Below are 15,327 nucleotides of genomic sequence, written 5' to 3'. Positions count from 1 at the left end.
TTAAAAAGGTATTTTACCAGCAAAGGTTTTGATTTTGTTATATAACAGTTTGATCTTATCTCATTTGAATTATTGCAATGCTGTATGGGCGAATACTCCTCAATCAAATTTATACGACACTTTTATCCTTCAAAAAAGAGCAATTCGACTCTGTACAAACTCGCATTATATAGCGCCGTCAATGCCTCTGTTTCTGAAATGAATGCTTTGAATATATATCAATTGAATGAGTTTAATATTCTTATGTATATGAAGGGTTTGTTTGCAAAAACCGATAAGTCCATTTTTGAAGATTTTGGAGTACGATCTCTGTCATAAAGTACAAAATAATACATTTTAAATGATATTATTGGTCACTACATATACAGGTATATTTCTTAAGTTATGGTCAAAAGAAGCAAAAATTTTCTTATTATTCTCTTTATTTTTCTTGACCTTTAATCGCAAATATCTCCATTTGGCAAATATGGACTTATCGGTTTTTGCAAACAAACTCTTCATATGTTCAAGCATAAAATGAATTTGTTACCTTAGATGATTTCTGGTATGTTTAAATCTAATCATCAAATTCATAGTTATAATACTCGCATTAGTAATAAATATCATTTATTTAAGGTAGATAAGATGTATGTAATGCACACACTTAGACACACTGGACCCTCATTGTGGAATTCTTTACCAGATACAGTTATAAATTCTCCAACTACAAATATTTCTAAGAAAAATCTAAAAAGACACTTGTTAGAAAGTTAGAGTTGTAACTATGAAATACACTATGATCATAGATAAATTTATGGTTTTTGTTTTCTAGGGGTGATATGACTAAACACTATAATTTCATTAATGATAACATATTTTTTGTGTATGTTTGTCTGTTTGTTTGTTTTTTGTAATATGTTCACCTGTCCCACATCTTGATCGTAATGCAATATTATTTCCTATTATTCTGTTCTGATTGGAACTACCCTGACAAGACTCCGGTCTTTTGTAGTTTCCATGTTTGATTTATAGTTGTTATTATGCTAAGTATGCATGTTCATGTACTCGTTTACTGTCCTCAGTTTGTCATTGTACAAATTATATGTTTTTTAAATGAAACAGAATAAAGTTCAAGTTTAAGTTCAAGTTCAAAAAAATTCATGTAACTTTAAAATATTGGTCATTCTCTTGTAAATAAGTTTTACTAAAACCTTAGGCAGTGAGGATAATAATGAAATTGGGCGATAATTACTGACTACAAGTTTATCGCCTTTCTTAAATATTGGGATTACTTTAACCAATTTCATTTTATCGGGAAATACACCATTAAGGATTGACAAGTTAGATATATAAAAAAGTTGATCAGCAATCGAAGAAATAACACCCTTAAGTATATGATTATCTATCTTATCATAACGAGAACTTAAAAATGATTTTTTTTTTCTCGTGAAGCAACATTGATGTGGTGTAGTGATGCACGTATTTCCTTCTACATGTACATCCATGTTTATAGCAATGCACATGAAATGGAAATGTTGGAGCTATAGCAATGTACATGAAATGGAATTGTTTGCTGTTAAAGTCCAAAAGTTTGACTGATGCATTTAACGCGTGTATTTATTTCATACCACCGCATTGTTACTGCTAGGAACAAGCTTAGTTTTAAAACAGATGGCTACTTCAAAAAAACAAAACAAAACAAAACAAAACAAAACAAAACAAAACAAACAAATTCAGCCCACTCACTGTATCGTTATTTCCGGAGACAAGCATCATATATTGTAAGATTATGTAATGTGCGTGCTACTTTATTCATGTATTTTACAATTTGCTTCATCTGTTGGTACAAAGGCGAACAATGATTTTGAGGTCGACGCACGACCGACAGTTTGTATTGTTGCAATTTCTGAGTTCACTGTTCGCATCGAACAAATTGTTACGTTTCTGTTGATAAAGAAACCAACAATGTAACTGAAGTCGATGTATCACTTGTTTAATTGCTTGTTAGCAAGAATGTTTTTACTGTATAGCCGTCCTACGCTGTTACGTCATTTTGTGATTACCTTGTCATTGCTTTTGTTATGAATGATTGTTAGTTAAAATAGTTGTTAAGGACTTCAAATTTAAATACCGTACCCTCCCGTTTTCAGTGACAACAGCAGCTATCAATCTGCTGTATCATAACCAGTTCTGCCCAGTTCTTCTCTTCTTTCATGCTTTGTCTTCACAGATTAATGTCTTATCTACCCGTATCCTACCCTATATAGCTCTCAGATTCTCATCCTCCCTCCGGTATCTGCCTTCATATCCTCCCTTTCTTCTCTACCCGCACTATATACACGGCTATACCGAAACCAGATTTCTCTTGTCCACCCCCCCCTTTTCTGGAGTCTGTCTTTATTTCTTCCTCTTTTCTTTCACTCGATTCCATCCCGACTCATTCTAATGTCAAACAAGAATATTGTAAAAATGACAAATTCCTTTCAGAAAGGAGGTTGTATTGACATAGTGATACTGTTTATTTTTTATTATGTGTAAGTCACACTACTTGCTAGGTCACCCCTAAAGTGTAGCATATTATTTGAATTTGTGTTTTTGTGTGTCTATGCTCTACAGTCCTGTAGATCATGTCAATAATTTCATTTTAAGCGCTCCTCTATAGTTTGTTACAGCACAACACGCACCGATGCACCTCATCGTATACACCCCGTGTATACGATGTGCACTACACTTCCCGTTGCACCATGATATGCTGCGATCACGTAATGTTACTCATTGTAAATGGATTCTGATTTTGGAATAGATGACCAACAGCTAGTCAACCACACAAGTCAGTATTTCACTTTTAATGAATTTAACAATTTTTTGTCAATAAGGCAAATCAGATTTGTGCTAATTTTAGTTTAATTCATCTTAATTCAAGGAGTTTGAATAGAAACTTTGAATTGTTTGGATTATTTCTAAATTCTCTCAATGATTTTCCATTTTCCGTTATAGGAATTACCGAAACATGGTTGCACTCCAATTCCCCGGACCTGTTTGGCATTGACAATTACAATTTTATTCGTAATGACAGAAAGCGTGGCATAGGAGGTGGGGTTGCCATGTATGTTAATAATCAAATTAAGTTCAGAATTCGAACTGATTTGCTTATTCAAGGAGCAGAAAGCTTATTTATTGAAATTTTAAATGACAATGAGAAAAATATTATAGTTGGTTCCATTTACCGTCGTCCGCAAAATGATATTCAATCTTTTTTTGACAAGTTCGATCAATGTGCTAATGAAATTCTTGGAGAGAGAAAATCATTTTTTTTTTGATGGGAGATTACAATATAGATTTATTACAACCCACCCATTTTCATGACATATTACTTTCCAACTCACTGCATCCCCACATCAATAAACCCACCAGAATAAACAATAACACCCATAGTAAAACATTAATAGATATTATACTGTCTAATGTCATTACTGAAACCTGCACGAACGGCATTCTTTATTCAGACATATCTGATCATCTACCGATTTTTATGATTAAAGACAAATCTGCAACAACCCCAATACGCCGCCAACCCAAACAATACTTGAAAATGTATAGAAATGAAACACCACAAAATATTGCTTCATTGAATCAAGATTTGTTTGAAGAACAATGGGATGACTTCTTTGAACTCCAAGACGTTGATTCTTCTTATGGATTTTTTTTTTTACAAAAATTATTAGATTATTATGACAAACATATTCCTTTAACTACCAAGAGAAATGGAAGGAAAAGAGCCCGGCAACCCCGGATTACTCAAGGTCTTATACATTCCATTCTTACTCGAAACCGTCGTTATAAGATATCTCTGAGAAAACCCACTCCTGAAAATGTGAAAAGGTATAAAATATATAGAAATGAATCAACTACTTTAATTCGAGTTTCACGTAAATCATATATTTCAAATAAACTCGAATCTAACAAGGATGATATAAGTGCTCTTTGGCGGACAGTTAATGAAATACTCAAAAAGAAACCTATGGAATGTCCTGATAGCATTACTCATAATGATAATGTTATCACTAATCCTGACCAAATTGCAAATGTTTTTAATAAGTTTTTTGTGAATGTTGGTCCTTCTTTAGCAGCATCTATTCACATAAATGATATCAAAAATTATAACGAATATTTATCTGAAAATAATCAAAATTCTTTGTTTTTTACTCCAATTAATGAATCTGAAATTATTGATGTTGTTCGATTTTTGAAATGCAGTAAATCCTGTGGGCCCGATGATTTGAGGGTGAATTTGTTGAAAAAGATAATTTACCCCCTAGCAGCCCCTCTCACCCATATATTCAATCTATCCCTACTTAATGGCAAGTATCCAGACTCTTTTAAAATCGCCAAAGTTATCCCCATCTATAAAAGAGAAAATCCATTAATGGTGAAAAATTATAGACCCATCTCATTGTTGCCTGTTGTATCGAAAATCTTAGAAAAAGTAGTTTACAAACGTCTTTACTCGTTTATGATTGAAAATGATATATTGAATACGAATCAGTTTGGTTTTAGGAAAAGATTTTCTACCGATTATGCCTTTATCAAATCTGTCGATAATATTATTGATGCGCTTACTAAAAAAGAACATACAATTGGAGTTTTTATGGATCTTAGTAAGGCATTTGACACTATTGATCATGACATTTTACTTGAAAAATTACAGAATTATGGCGTGAGAGGGATTACTTTGTCATGGTTCAGAAGTTATCTAAGTCATCGCAAACAATATGTTGCATTTAAATCTAGTCACTCATTATACTCTAACGTGTCATGTGGTGTCCCTCAGGGATCTATCCTCGGGCCCCTACTTTTTTTTAATTTACATTAATGACATCACCAATTGCTCCCCTCGTTTGAACTTCATCTTATTTGCAGACGACACTAACGTTTTTTACTCTCATAAGGATATTGCAACACTGATTGATACACTTAATATGGAATTATGTAATATTTCGAAATGGTTTAGAAGTAACAAGCTTTCATTGAATATTGATAAAACATGTTTTATACATTTCCATACTCTTCAATCCCAACCCACCATTCCTAAAAGTATTTATATTGATGGTTATAAACATTGCTGAGAAACATTCAACCAAGTTTCTAGGAGTGACCTTAGATAGCAATTTAACTTGGAATACTCATGTGCAGAATATTACTTCAGCAATATCTAAAACAACTGGTGTTTTAAGGAGAATAAAGTATTGGATTAATGATCAAACTTTAATAATGTTATATAACAATTTGTTTTTACCATATGTAATGTATTGCAATATTGTATGGGGCAACTGTAGCAAAAGTAAATTAGATACAATTTTTATTCTTCAGAAAGAGGCTCTTCGTATATGCACACACTCATTTTTTTTTTTTTTTTGGCTCACACCGATCCTATATTTCATCGCCTAAAAACTTTAAAAGCCCATGACATACATATATATCTAACTGCTATACTTATGTATAAACACACTCGAAATTTATTACCATTTTTTCATAATGCTTTAGTAAGCAATGACCATATTCATTCATACCCAACCCGTCGTTCCCATGATTTTCATTTAAGTAATCCAAAGCTTTTACTTGCTCAAAAATCGATTAGACATCACGGTCCGGATACATGGAACAATCTTCCTGAGGAGTTGAAACAGTGTGCTTCCTTGTTTTCATTTAAAGCAAACTTAAAGAAGCACATTTTATTACAGTATACTTCAAATACAAATTAAAAACAAATAATTCATATGATTAATGTTGGTCTCTCAAATAGCAACATCGCATATCGTTCCCTCTTCCAGCAAACCAATTCGATTATTCTACATTCCAGCATATCTGCCCTTCTGCACTTTCTAGCACTTGCACGCACATCCACCACCATCACGTTTATTTTCCCCTGCTATCTTCGCAGCAGAATTTGTATTGTATTGTATTATTACCAAACTAGTATACGTCCCTACTTTTTCCTCTGGCCGGCCATCTTTTCAAGCTATGCTTACAATGGCGGCCCTCTGCATTATCGCTCCATAATTATAATTGTTGTAATCCCCGCTGCATAGACATGCATACTGTATATTGTATCATTAATTACCTTTTATATCTTTGTTTACGCAAGTCAAACGACTCTGTTTTGAATTTATTTTGTATATTTCCCACATGTTCATGATCATGTGCCTTATGTATATTGATTTGCTGATTGATTTGTTGATTTGCAGAAAATAAAGTATCTATCAAACAAGAAAAAACTTCATTTATTCTCAAAAGAGGAAACTATACGGTATAGTTTCCTCTTTCGGGAATAAACGAAGTTCTCGTTATGATAAAATAGATAATCATAATAGTTATACTTAAGAGTGTTATATCTTCGATTGCTGTAAGAGTGCAAAATGATCACACAGATATTGAGAAAATTGCAAGGGTTCACTAAAATGGTCCTAAAATCATAACGCATTAAAGCAAAATTAAAGAACTTGGTGTCATTCTATTGAAGAAAGAATGGCATGTCCAATAGTATGCAAAACAATGAAATATTTGCAACAATATTGCAGTAATTAAAAATCTTAGGTGTTCCGTTCTTTTTGGGCACCCTGTATATCTATATATCTATATATGTATATATATATATATATATATATATATATATATATATATATATGTAACGAGCTGAAAAATGGGGGGCTCCCGAATAGGATGGGCATTATAAAGGGAATAATAAGAAATTAGAAGGTCATGAAGTAGATAGGGCAAAGCACAGGGTGAAAGAATAAAGGGAATAAAAGGGAAGGAATAAGGTTCAGACAGCGGGCTTAGGGCATGGTAGGACAGTGTAGGGAATCAGACAAAGGGAATAAAGAAGAAGGACATTTGATAGACATCAGGTGATTTTTTTTAAGGGACAAAGAAATAGATAGGACTGGCAGGATGTTAGGAGTATATGTTTGACAAGGAGTTGAGGTGTTTAACGAGAATATTGTGGTAGTGTGAGTTAAATCGGGAATCCTGCTGGAGGAGTAAGTTAAAGGGCTCGTAGCGAAGCTGGGTTTTGTTTTATAAATATTAGGAGGAAGGGAGAGTGTCAGGTTGGGTTCGAGACGCAGGTAGGTTACGCAGGTGAGAGGAGAGGGTCAAGTCGGGGACAGGTAAGCGGATTGGTCGAAAGAGGGTTGTCAATAATTCAGGTGTGGGAAATTAATTAAAATGATTGGATAATGAAATTGTAGGAGGGATTTAAGGGTTAGTTTAAAAGGGCATGTATTGTAGGGAGAAGACAGATTTTTCATCGAGAGATTTTTCATCGAGAGATTTATAGAGAGATTTTTCATCGAGAGATTTTATAGAGAGATTTCATCGAGAGATTTCAGGAGAATTTGGTACACACTTAGAGATTTCTGGACACAATGTGGAGAGAACTTTGCCAGATAGATTAAATCTTAGTGAAGATGTAGCCCGTTGGCATCAATTTTTTTGAACGTTGGTGAACGTTGAACGTTGTTAATGGAGAGAGAGCCGTGGGCCGAACTTTACTTCTGACGTGGGGAACGCCGTCCGTGCCACTGTCCGAAGAGTTGCCGTGTAACAAGAGAAAAAAAAGATTGTGAATTGTGCACAAACCCCACCCCTGAGGCCTACTAATGTTTTGAGGAGACCCAGAAGGAAGTGAGGCGCAGCTGGAGACCAGCCGCCGGTGCGACGGACGCGATTCGGGCCGAAGCGACGAAGGCAGCCACCGACGGAGCTCCGGGTAACGTCGGCGACTAGGACTGAGAGAAGGAAGGGCTTCCATAACAACTGCAGTATTCCGCGGACAATTTCCCTCTCCCTATTAACCCCCCCCCCTTTTTGCACTTGCACCCGAGGCCATGTAAGTAAAAAATAACCGAGATTGAATTATGCGCATGCTTGGTTATATTGTATCAAAATGTTGAATTGCCAAGCAACTGTGGGTTTAAAGTGATTTAACAAGAGGAGATTTTCCCCTTAAATACCAAAGTAAATTTATGAATTTGATGTAACGGTTGTTTAATTTTTGTCCTTAATTTAATTTAATTAATATTGCTGATGATGTGGCAGGTGTGTCTATAAATCCGAGTGCACTAACCAAATCCCCTCGCGCCTTACAGACCGGGCGCGAGCCCAGCCATCCCCTGCCGCTGGTAGCCCCAGCCCAGGGCGGTGAGCTGGGGCGGGAGAGTAGAGGGTTAGATATATATATACATATATAATCATTTACATACAAACACGCGAATATACACATTAATCAATCACCAGTTCTCATGAATGCCATTCTGTGTATGTGTACATCTGATATCATAAACAAGCACAATACTATATTATCCATATACAGGAATGTAATCATACATACTATTTATACATTTATGTATGAATTAATGTAAATCTATATACATATACACATGTACATATTAGTACAGCTGTATGTATATAGAGTACTAATATTTTTCTCTGCTGGTTTGTTTAGGCAACTCAATCTTTGAATTGACATTTTGGTGGCCCGAAATAGAAATTTTGAAACAGAAATCATTTTTTTTTTTTTTTTTTTTTGTGGCAGCGGGTCACTGGCATTTTATATTGAGGCTCGACACTAACGTTTTGTTTTCTCTTAGGTGACCTGTACCTGCCTCTAAAATGTTTAATTGAAATTCTGGTGGCTCACAATAAGAGGAAATATCAAAATCCATTTGGAATCTTAGTTGCCAAATGGGGTCACCTAAAGATGAAATATCTTTGGAAATTTGTTGGCATGACAACAATTTCATCCCTAATGTCGAGCCCTGCCATACATGTATATACATGAATGAATGAATGAATTAATAAATAAATAAATAACAAATATATATATATATATATATATATATATATATATATATATATGTATTCATATAAACATACACATATACATCCAATACAAGCATGCCTGGTGATTTAAATCAAAATTTCTTCCTTTTGAAAAGAGAGCGAAAAATGAAAGGATTAAATGGTCATAGTTAAAAAGAAAGGATTGAACACTGGAAAAAACAGAAAGAGCAATGACTTTTACTAAGTTACAAAAAAAAAAAAATGTCATGAGTTTTATATATCTTACATCTATCTGTCCAGCTATTGACCATGTATCATAAAACCAACAAAAAGACGCCAGACATGGAATTTTGATTAAGAACAGATTCTGAAAGAGCAGAATTTATGCTGTAAAATGATGTATAACTCATTACAAATGGACTCTCTGCGAAGAAAGCACACACTCCGAAAAAGTGTGAACTGAGAAAAGAGGCTCTGAAGTACAGGGTCTATTCAGGTGCTAAAACCTTACCAAGCAGTGCTAGCAGTGATATGAATGTGACCAAAAAAAACCCACAAAAAACAATGATAATAAACGTTCACAGCAACAACAATGAAGGAATAATTGCATTAAGCTAATTAACTTTAGCTTATTAACACAAACTGTTCATTATTACTGCCAACTTTCAAAGCAGTAGCATTATCCTTTCAAGAGTTATTAGAGTTGAAAGTGAAACGTATTTACAAGGTTTGTAAGAAGTGAAAAGGGGACTCTATAAAACACATCTTATCACACTATTCTACGCAAAAGTGTTTGAGGAAAATGGCTAAAACACAATTTTGTGTTTGTTTTATGATCCCAAACTTTAGCCTAATGTATATAGGAGAAAATTTACTCTTTCAGAAATTACGAAAACCTCAAGATTGGCTAGGTTGACCCATTTACCTATTTTCAGTCCTCACACAAAATCAGTGCATGCGACTTTTTGTTGGTTTTGTGATGCACAGTCATATATAATATTATGTATGTAATGTTATGTATGTAAAAATGTAGTATTGTATACATATCTTTATGTATTTAATGCCTATATCATAATTTTTGGAATATTCTTTCATACAATATGGATCCAAATAAAGAAAAAAGAATGTAAGGGAAAGAGAACTGTGTGTGTGTATATGCGTGCATGCGTGCGTGCATGCGCGCGCGCGCGCGTGTGTGAACCTGAATAGAAGCATACCCAAGGAAGAACTTTAAGCAACACTTTCTTTTGAAAGATTCTGAAGACGGAAAAATAACCAGAAACTGAGCCCCACATTAATTCTTTCGTAGAGAACCCTCATAATAAATTATATGGGCAGGAAAACACGCTGCCATTTCCCGCTCACTGGAGAGAGCTTTCACGCACAATTAAAGAACTCAGGGAGTATTAAAGGGCTCAAAGTGTTTGCAGCAGAATGACGAATTCCCTTTGCCCAACGAGAAGTATTGTCCTTCATAAAGAAAAGATAACAATAATTTTCTCCACACATTTCTCGTCCATTCAAACATTTCAATGAATAGATGAAGAAGATGCGAATACCAACTCACAGTCAATATTTCGAATAATGCCGACCGCAGCCCTCTTTTTCATTCTCTCTCAGTTTCGCAGCTGATGGATGTGGAAGAAAAGTGAAGTAAGTCGCGAAGTGAGGAATGAAAAATAACTCTCAATAAAGGTTGGAACTGAAAATAACAAAGATACGCAAAATCTATGTATTCAGAAACTCTCTGTTGTCTACGAATCTACGAATTAGACGATAGAAATGCGCGCTAAGCATCTACATAATATTTCATATTGATTCTTTCAGGACAAGACAAAAATGGAGTATTATCATCTCTGTTTGATGAAGATAAGAATAAGAACACCGGAGGGAAAATTAAGAAGAGAGAGAGGAAAAAAAAAATCGAAATACTCCTTGTATGGTGTTTTAATCCAGGTATCGTCAATACGGATGATATCTTTGTTGTTGTTTGTGTTTGTTTGCTTTTTACTTCAGCCTAAAGGTGGAGTAAGGCTTTTCAAAGAAGAAATGACAAACATATATAAGAGGAGCTTTCTCATTTTTCATATCGTCATTTATTGTCGACTGGCGTGCCGTGCATGATACGAAGTACAGTATTCAAGCATGTCAAGTAAGTACAATTCCTTGTGAATTGTTTTTGCACAATGTATTGTGTCCGTTTAATTGCACCAATTGCTGTTCTTTACATACAATAGGAATATCAAACAAAGATAGGTAATGAATGTTACCTATTGATACATATATGTATACAGCGCGTATCAAAAAACAAAATAATCCAACTTTGGAGGGCTGCCATTTTTAATCTTAGCGACGGAGAGCACAATACTGAGTGTGAGGAAAGAAGAATTCCTCTTCTCTCCATTGATACCTAATAATGTTTACAGATGTCATGCATGATTGAACACATCACCTTTTAAGACAAGAATGCTAAATTGCCCCTTTTCCAAGTTTGAGTGTCACATGAAGGAACAATGAATGTGTCACTGGATAGATGAGATCTGTCAATGAAAGTGGTCAATCATCAGGCCAGCCTGCATAACTGCTTGTTTGTGTTTAGGATCTCTTCTAACCTTTATGGTCCATGACCTTCAACATGGCCATGTTGTTGATAACTTGGTCACTCCCACAAATGTTAACCCATTATCCATTTCTCCTTTCATACTCAAAACAAGGTTTTTGTCACTATGAGCTACGCGTTGAATATGAAAAGAGAAAATAGACTGTGTAGGTTGGCCATATGTGCGAGTGACCAAGTTATCGGACAGGTGACCATGTTGCATCACCAAAAATGTTAGAGGAAACCCTGAACACAAACCTAAACACAAACGTGCATTCGTACAGGCTGGCCTGTTTATTTGGACACTTTCATTGACAGATCTTATCCATTCAGTGAGACATGCATTGCTCCTTCATGTGAATAAAGTGCAATAAAGTGACATTTGTCAGCGTAATCATGTACCAATGGAAAGAAGAAGAGTTTCTCTTTCCTCACAATTCACAATTAACATTGTGCTCTTCATAGCTGACAATTAAGAAATGGTAACCATCCAAAGTTGGATTACCTTTCTATTTTTTATACGCACTGTAGTACTGTGGAAGCTCATGCACGAAACTATTACAGCTAATTAAGTTAATGTCATAAATAGGAAAAATAAGCATTTTTATTTTTAATTCCTCAACCCCTCTTTTGCTTTCTTCGATGCTAATACAATCATTTTGTCGTATATTGCATGTTAACCTCTATACATTACCAAATTACAATATGTTTGAAAAGTTTTGAGAACATTGCAGCAGATTATTATATTCTCTCACTTCTACAACGTAGACCTACTTTTGATATTTGAAATTCCGTTGTCACATCTATGGCAAGTCATCTGACCGCAAAGAAAATAAATCTTTCCATGGTCTGCATTGAATTTCAATATGTTTATGAATACTGATAAATTTGTACCAGCCCATTACCAGCCCATTGCCCACTATCATTCATCATGTGTGTGCTTTTATAATGTAAAGTGTCATTAACAAGCCAATGTGTTGGCAGTATAGTTCATCACGAATCACCCCAATACATTGACTTGTTTATGACACTTTATATTATAAACACCCGTTTTCTCTTTGTTATTGTTCTTGCAGTATCTTACGATTAGTTTGCTTTCTCAAAAAAAAAAAACAACCCACGTTTTTATTACTCGTTTATTTACTATCCTGTACGATATGTACGACATGGAACTTATTACTCTAAAAGCTACTTTATCCCTTCTACCGATACTATGTTACTTCTATCGATTTTTTTTCCTTTTCCGTCCTTATTAGTTTTATACAGTAGTAGCTTTCGTCCTGAGTTGAGAGTTCATTTTTTAAACCTGCTGTGTGCACAATGTTCCATGGAAAAAATTCATGCAATTATTAACGAGTAGTATGAATATAAAGAAATGTAATCCGTGGTAATAGCCGCTTCAAAAAAAAAAAAAAAGTCGGAGATCTTCAACCAACAACCCGCTAGCATAATGTCTAATGATACTAAAGTACATATAAATAATTATCCTCCCTCTCTGGCTGACAATAATTGAGCAGCTTAAGTCCAAAATGCTCTATATCAACTCCTGGTCATTTAGAGTATTTTTTTTTAATTCACCTCTTTCATTCTCTTCTACACGTCGATTTCTTTCTTTTTTATCATTACAGTGAAGAGATGTTATCACACGTCATTAAAGTGACTTTCAAAGATAATCTGGAATTGCTATTTATTGAGAAATAGGTCGATCCTCTGGGTTTCAGATTAACCTCATTATGCTACTAACAATAAGTTTTTGTATATCCCAAAAGACAAAGTGTGTTCGTGAAGTGATATGAGGAAATGAGTAGGAAGCCATGAATACAGAAAGTTTTCATGTTACAGGAAAAATATAGTATAGTACTAAAATAAACATATTGACACATAAACACACAAACAACGGTGGAAGGGGAGGCTTACCTGCTGATACCTTCCCCAAACGTATCTTACAGATACTTCAATTCTTATGGTTTTATATCCGAAGAACGTACCATGGAGAAAGAAATCTTCAGCATGCTGTTGCTGTTGCTAATCATCCGAAGCAATACCTCCCACGCGACTGGACTGGAGTCTACGACTGAAAACAACGAAGGAGACTCTACCGTATGGCTGGAGCAAACTCGAGGCACTTGTCGCTTACTGGAGTTAAGCGGCCAAAGCACCGGTTGGGTAAACACGATGGAAACATCCTCAACGATGCCTTTGAAATTTATAGACATTGATGATGGTTCGGGAGATGATGTCGACACTTGGCGATGGTTCGGTACGTCGTGGTCATGGTCGATCATCGTGGGGATCTTTTGGGCCGGTGTCGGAATCGTTGGAAACATGCTCGTAATCGTGGTGCTGTTTCGGGGCGGAAACGTGCGTCGCTCCACCGACGTGCTTTCCTCATCCTGCCGTGGCCCGAGGCGAGTTTCGTTCCCGACACCTGGCTGGGTGTGGTGTACTGCAAACTCATGTTTGGTAGCGTGTTCAAGTGGACTGCTATCACGGCATCGAGCTACATCCTGGTCGCCATTTCTCTGGACCGATACATCGCCATCGTCTTCCCGCTCCAGTTCTCCCGGTGGGTTACCAGATGGAGAGTGAACACGTGTATCGTGGTCATCTGGTCAATCATCCTGGCAATCGCTCTCTGCGAAAGCGTGTTCATAATTTACTACCACCCGCCCTCCCACTCCTGCGTTTACACCTACTTTTCACCAGAGACCCAGCTCGCCTACGGCGTCTACGTGTTCGTCTACCGTTTCCTGTTCCCAGCCGTGGCCATGCTCGTGTCCCAGTCCCTCATCGCTGGGTCACTCTACCGACAGTCCAAGCGCTTCAGCGGCGAGGACAGCTCATCCGGGGCCCGTCCCTCATCTTCTCATCTCGCCGCGAGAGACCGCATCCTGAAGATGATGTTCATCGTCATTGTTATCTACGTCATGTGCTGGGGTCCAAACCACGCCTTCTTCTTTGGACTTAATCTCGGTCTGATCCCCTTTTCTCAAACTGACACACCCCTACACCGTCTTCTGACTCTCCTAGGCTTTTGCAACTCTTGTGTCAACCCGTTTATATACACAGCTCGTCACTCCGCTTTTCGCGTCGCTCTTAAAGATCTGTTTAGATGCGGTCATCGGGAAAAGAAAGCGTTGTTTAGCTTTACCGAGCAGACTGCAGAATCCAAGTTAGGTGAATCGTCAGTCCAAGCCTAGACTGAGGGCAGCGTGACAAAGGTAATGTGTTCCGTGTGAAAGATCTAAACAGTCTCATCCTCATTGTGTTGATGTATACAGAATCTCATATCGTTAGAATATGACGCTATGGAAAGAAAATACTGGATTCGAATCAAGGCTTTATAATTCACATTTATGTGAAATGTTGCTAGAGAATAGATCTATCATACCCAGTGCTTCCTTGGCTTTTAGGGAGTAGTTTTATCAGAAAAGATTCAGCAAATTGTTCATTAAAATGATGATATTTTGTTTATATCATCACTGTTTGTTAGTATTCCGTTGCTTGTATTTTTCGCGAATTTGCAAAATTTTGATTACACTACTCAGTCAGCGAAAGTTCGTCACTTTCTATACGTGATCAGTCAACGTCACAATAGTCGTCAATTTATCTTATGTCGAATTGCATGATGATTAAAGCACGAACGCAACCCATTTACTCGCAAGCTTTGTATGTGACCCAGCACCACAAAACCAACAAAAAGTCGCCAGATATGGATTTTTAGTCAAGACCATATTCTGAAAAAGCAGACTCTTAGCTTTAAAATGACATGTAATTCAACCCGAATGGACTCTCCCAAATCTAAATCTTGGAAAGAAAGTACACAGATAAGTGTGAACTGAGAAAAGAGGCTCTGAAGAACGGGGTCTATTCAAGCGCTTAATCTTTACCAAGCATGCTAGCTG

The 15,327-nt window shown here is 36.1% G+C and overlaps 1 protein-coding gene across 1 annotated transcript; it reads left to right on the top strand.

Annotated features, from left to right (window-relative positions):
- The first annotated feature begins 13,674 nt into the window (after window positions 1-13,674).
- Window positions 13,675-14,622, top strand: LOC140226649 (galanin receptor 2a-like). The gene has a single exon (XM_072307091.1). The coding sequence runs from the start codon at window positions 13,675-13,677 to the stop codon at window positions 14,620-14,622; it is 948 nt and encodes a 315-aa protein (XP_072163192.1).
- Window positions 14,623-15,327: the final 705 nt, after the last annotated feature.

This window comes from Diadema setosum, chromosome 3 (assembly GCF_964275005.1).
Source record: "Diadema setosum chromosome 3, eeDiaSeto1, whole genome shotgun sequence".
In the NCBI taxonomy this organism is placed as follows: Eukaryota; Metazoa; Echinodermata; class Echinoidea; order Diadematoida; family Diadematidae; genus Diadema; species Diadema setosum.
The sequence above is the reverse complement of the archived record's forward strand: the minus strand, read 5'-3'. Positions and strand labels throughout refer to the sequence as shown.

What these genes read in the sequence shown, in the direction of transcription:
- LOC140226649 (XM_072307091.1), top strand. Translation starts at nt 13,675, where the DNA reads ATGGTTCGGTACGTCGTGGTCATGGTCGATCATCGTGGGGATCTTTTG.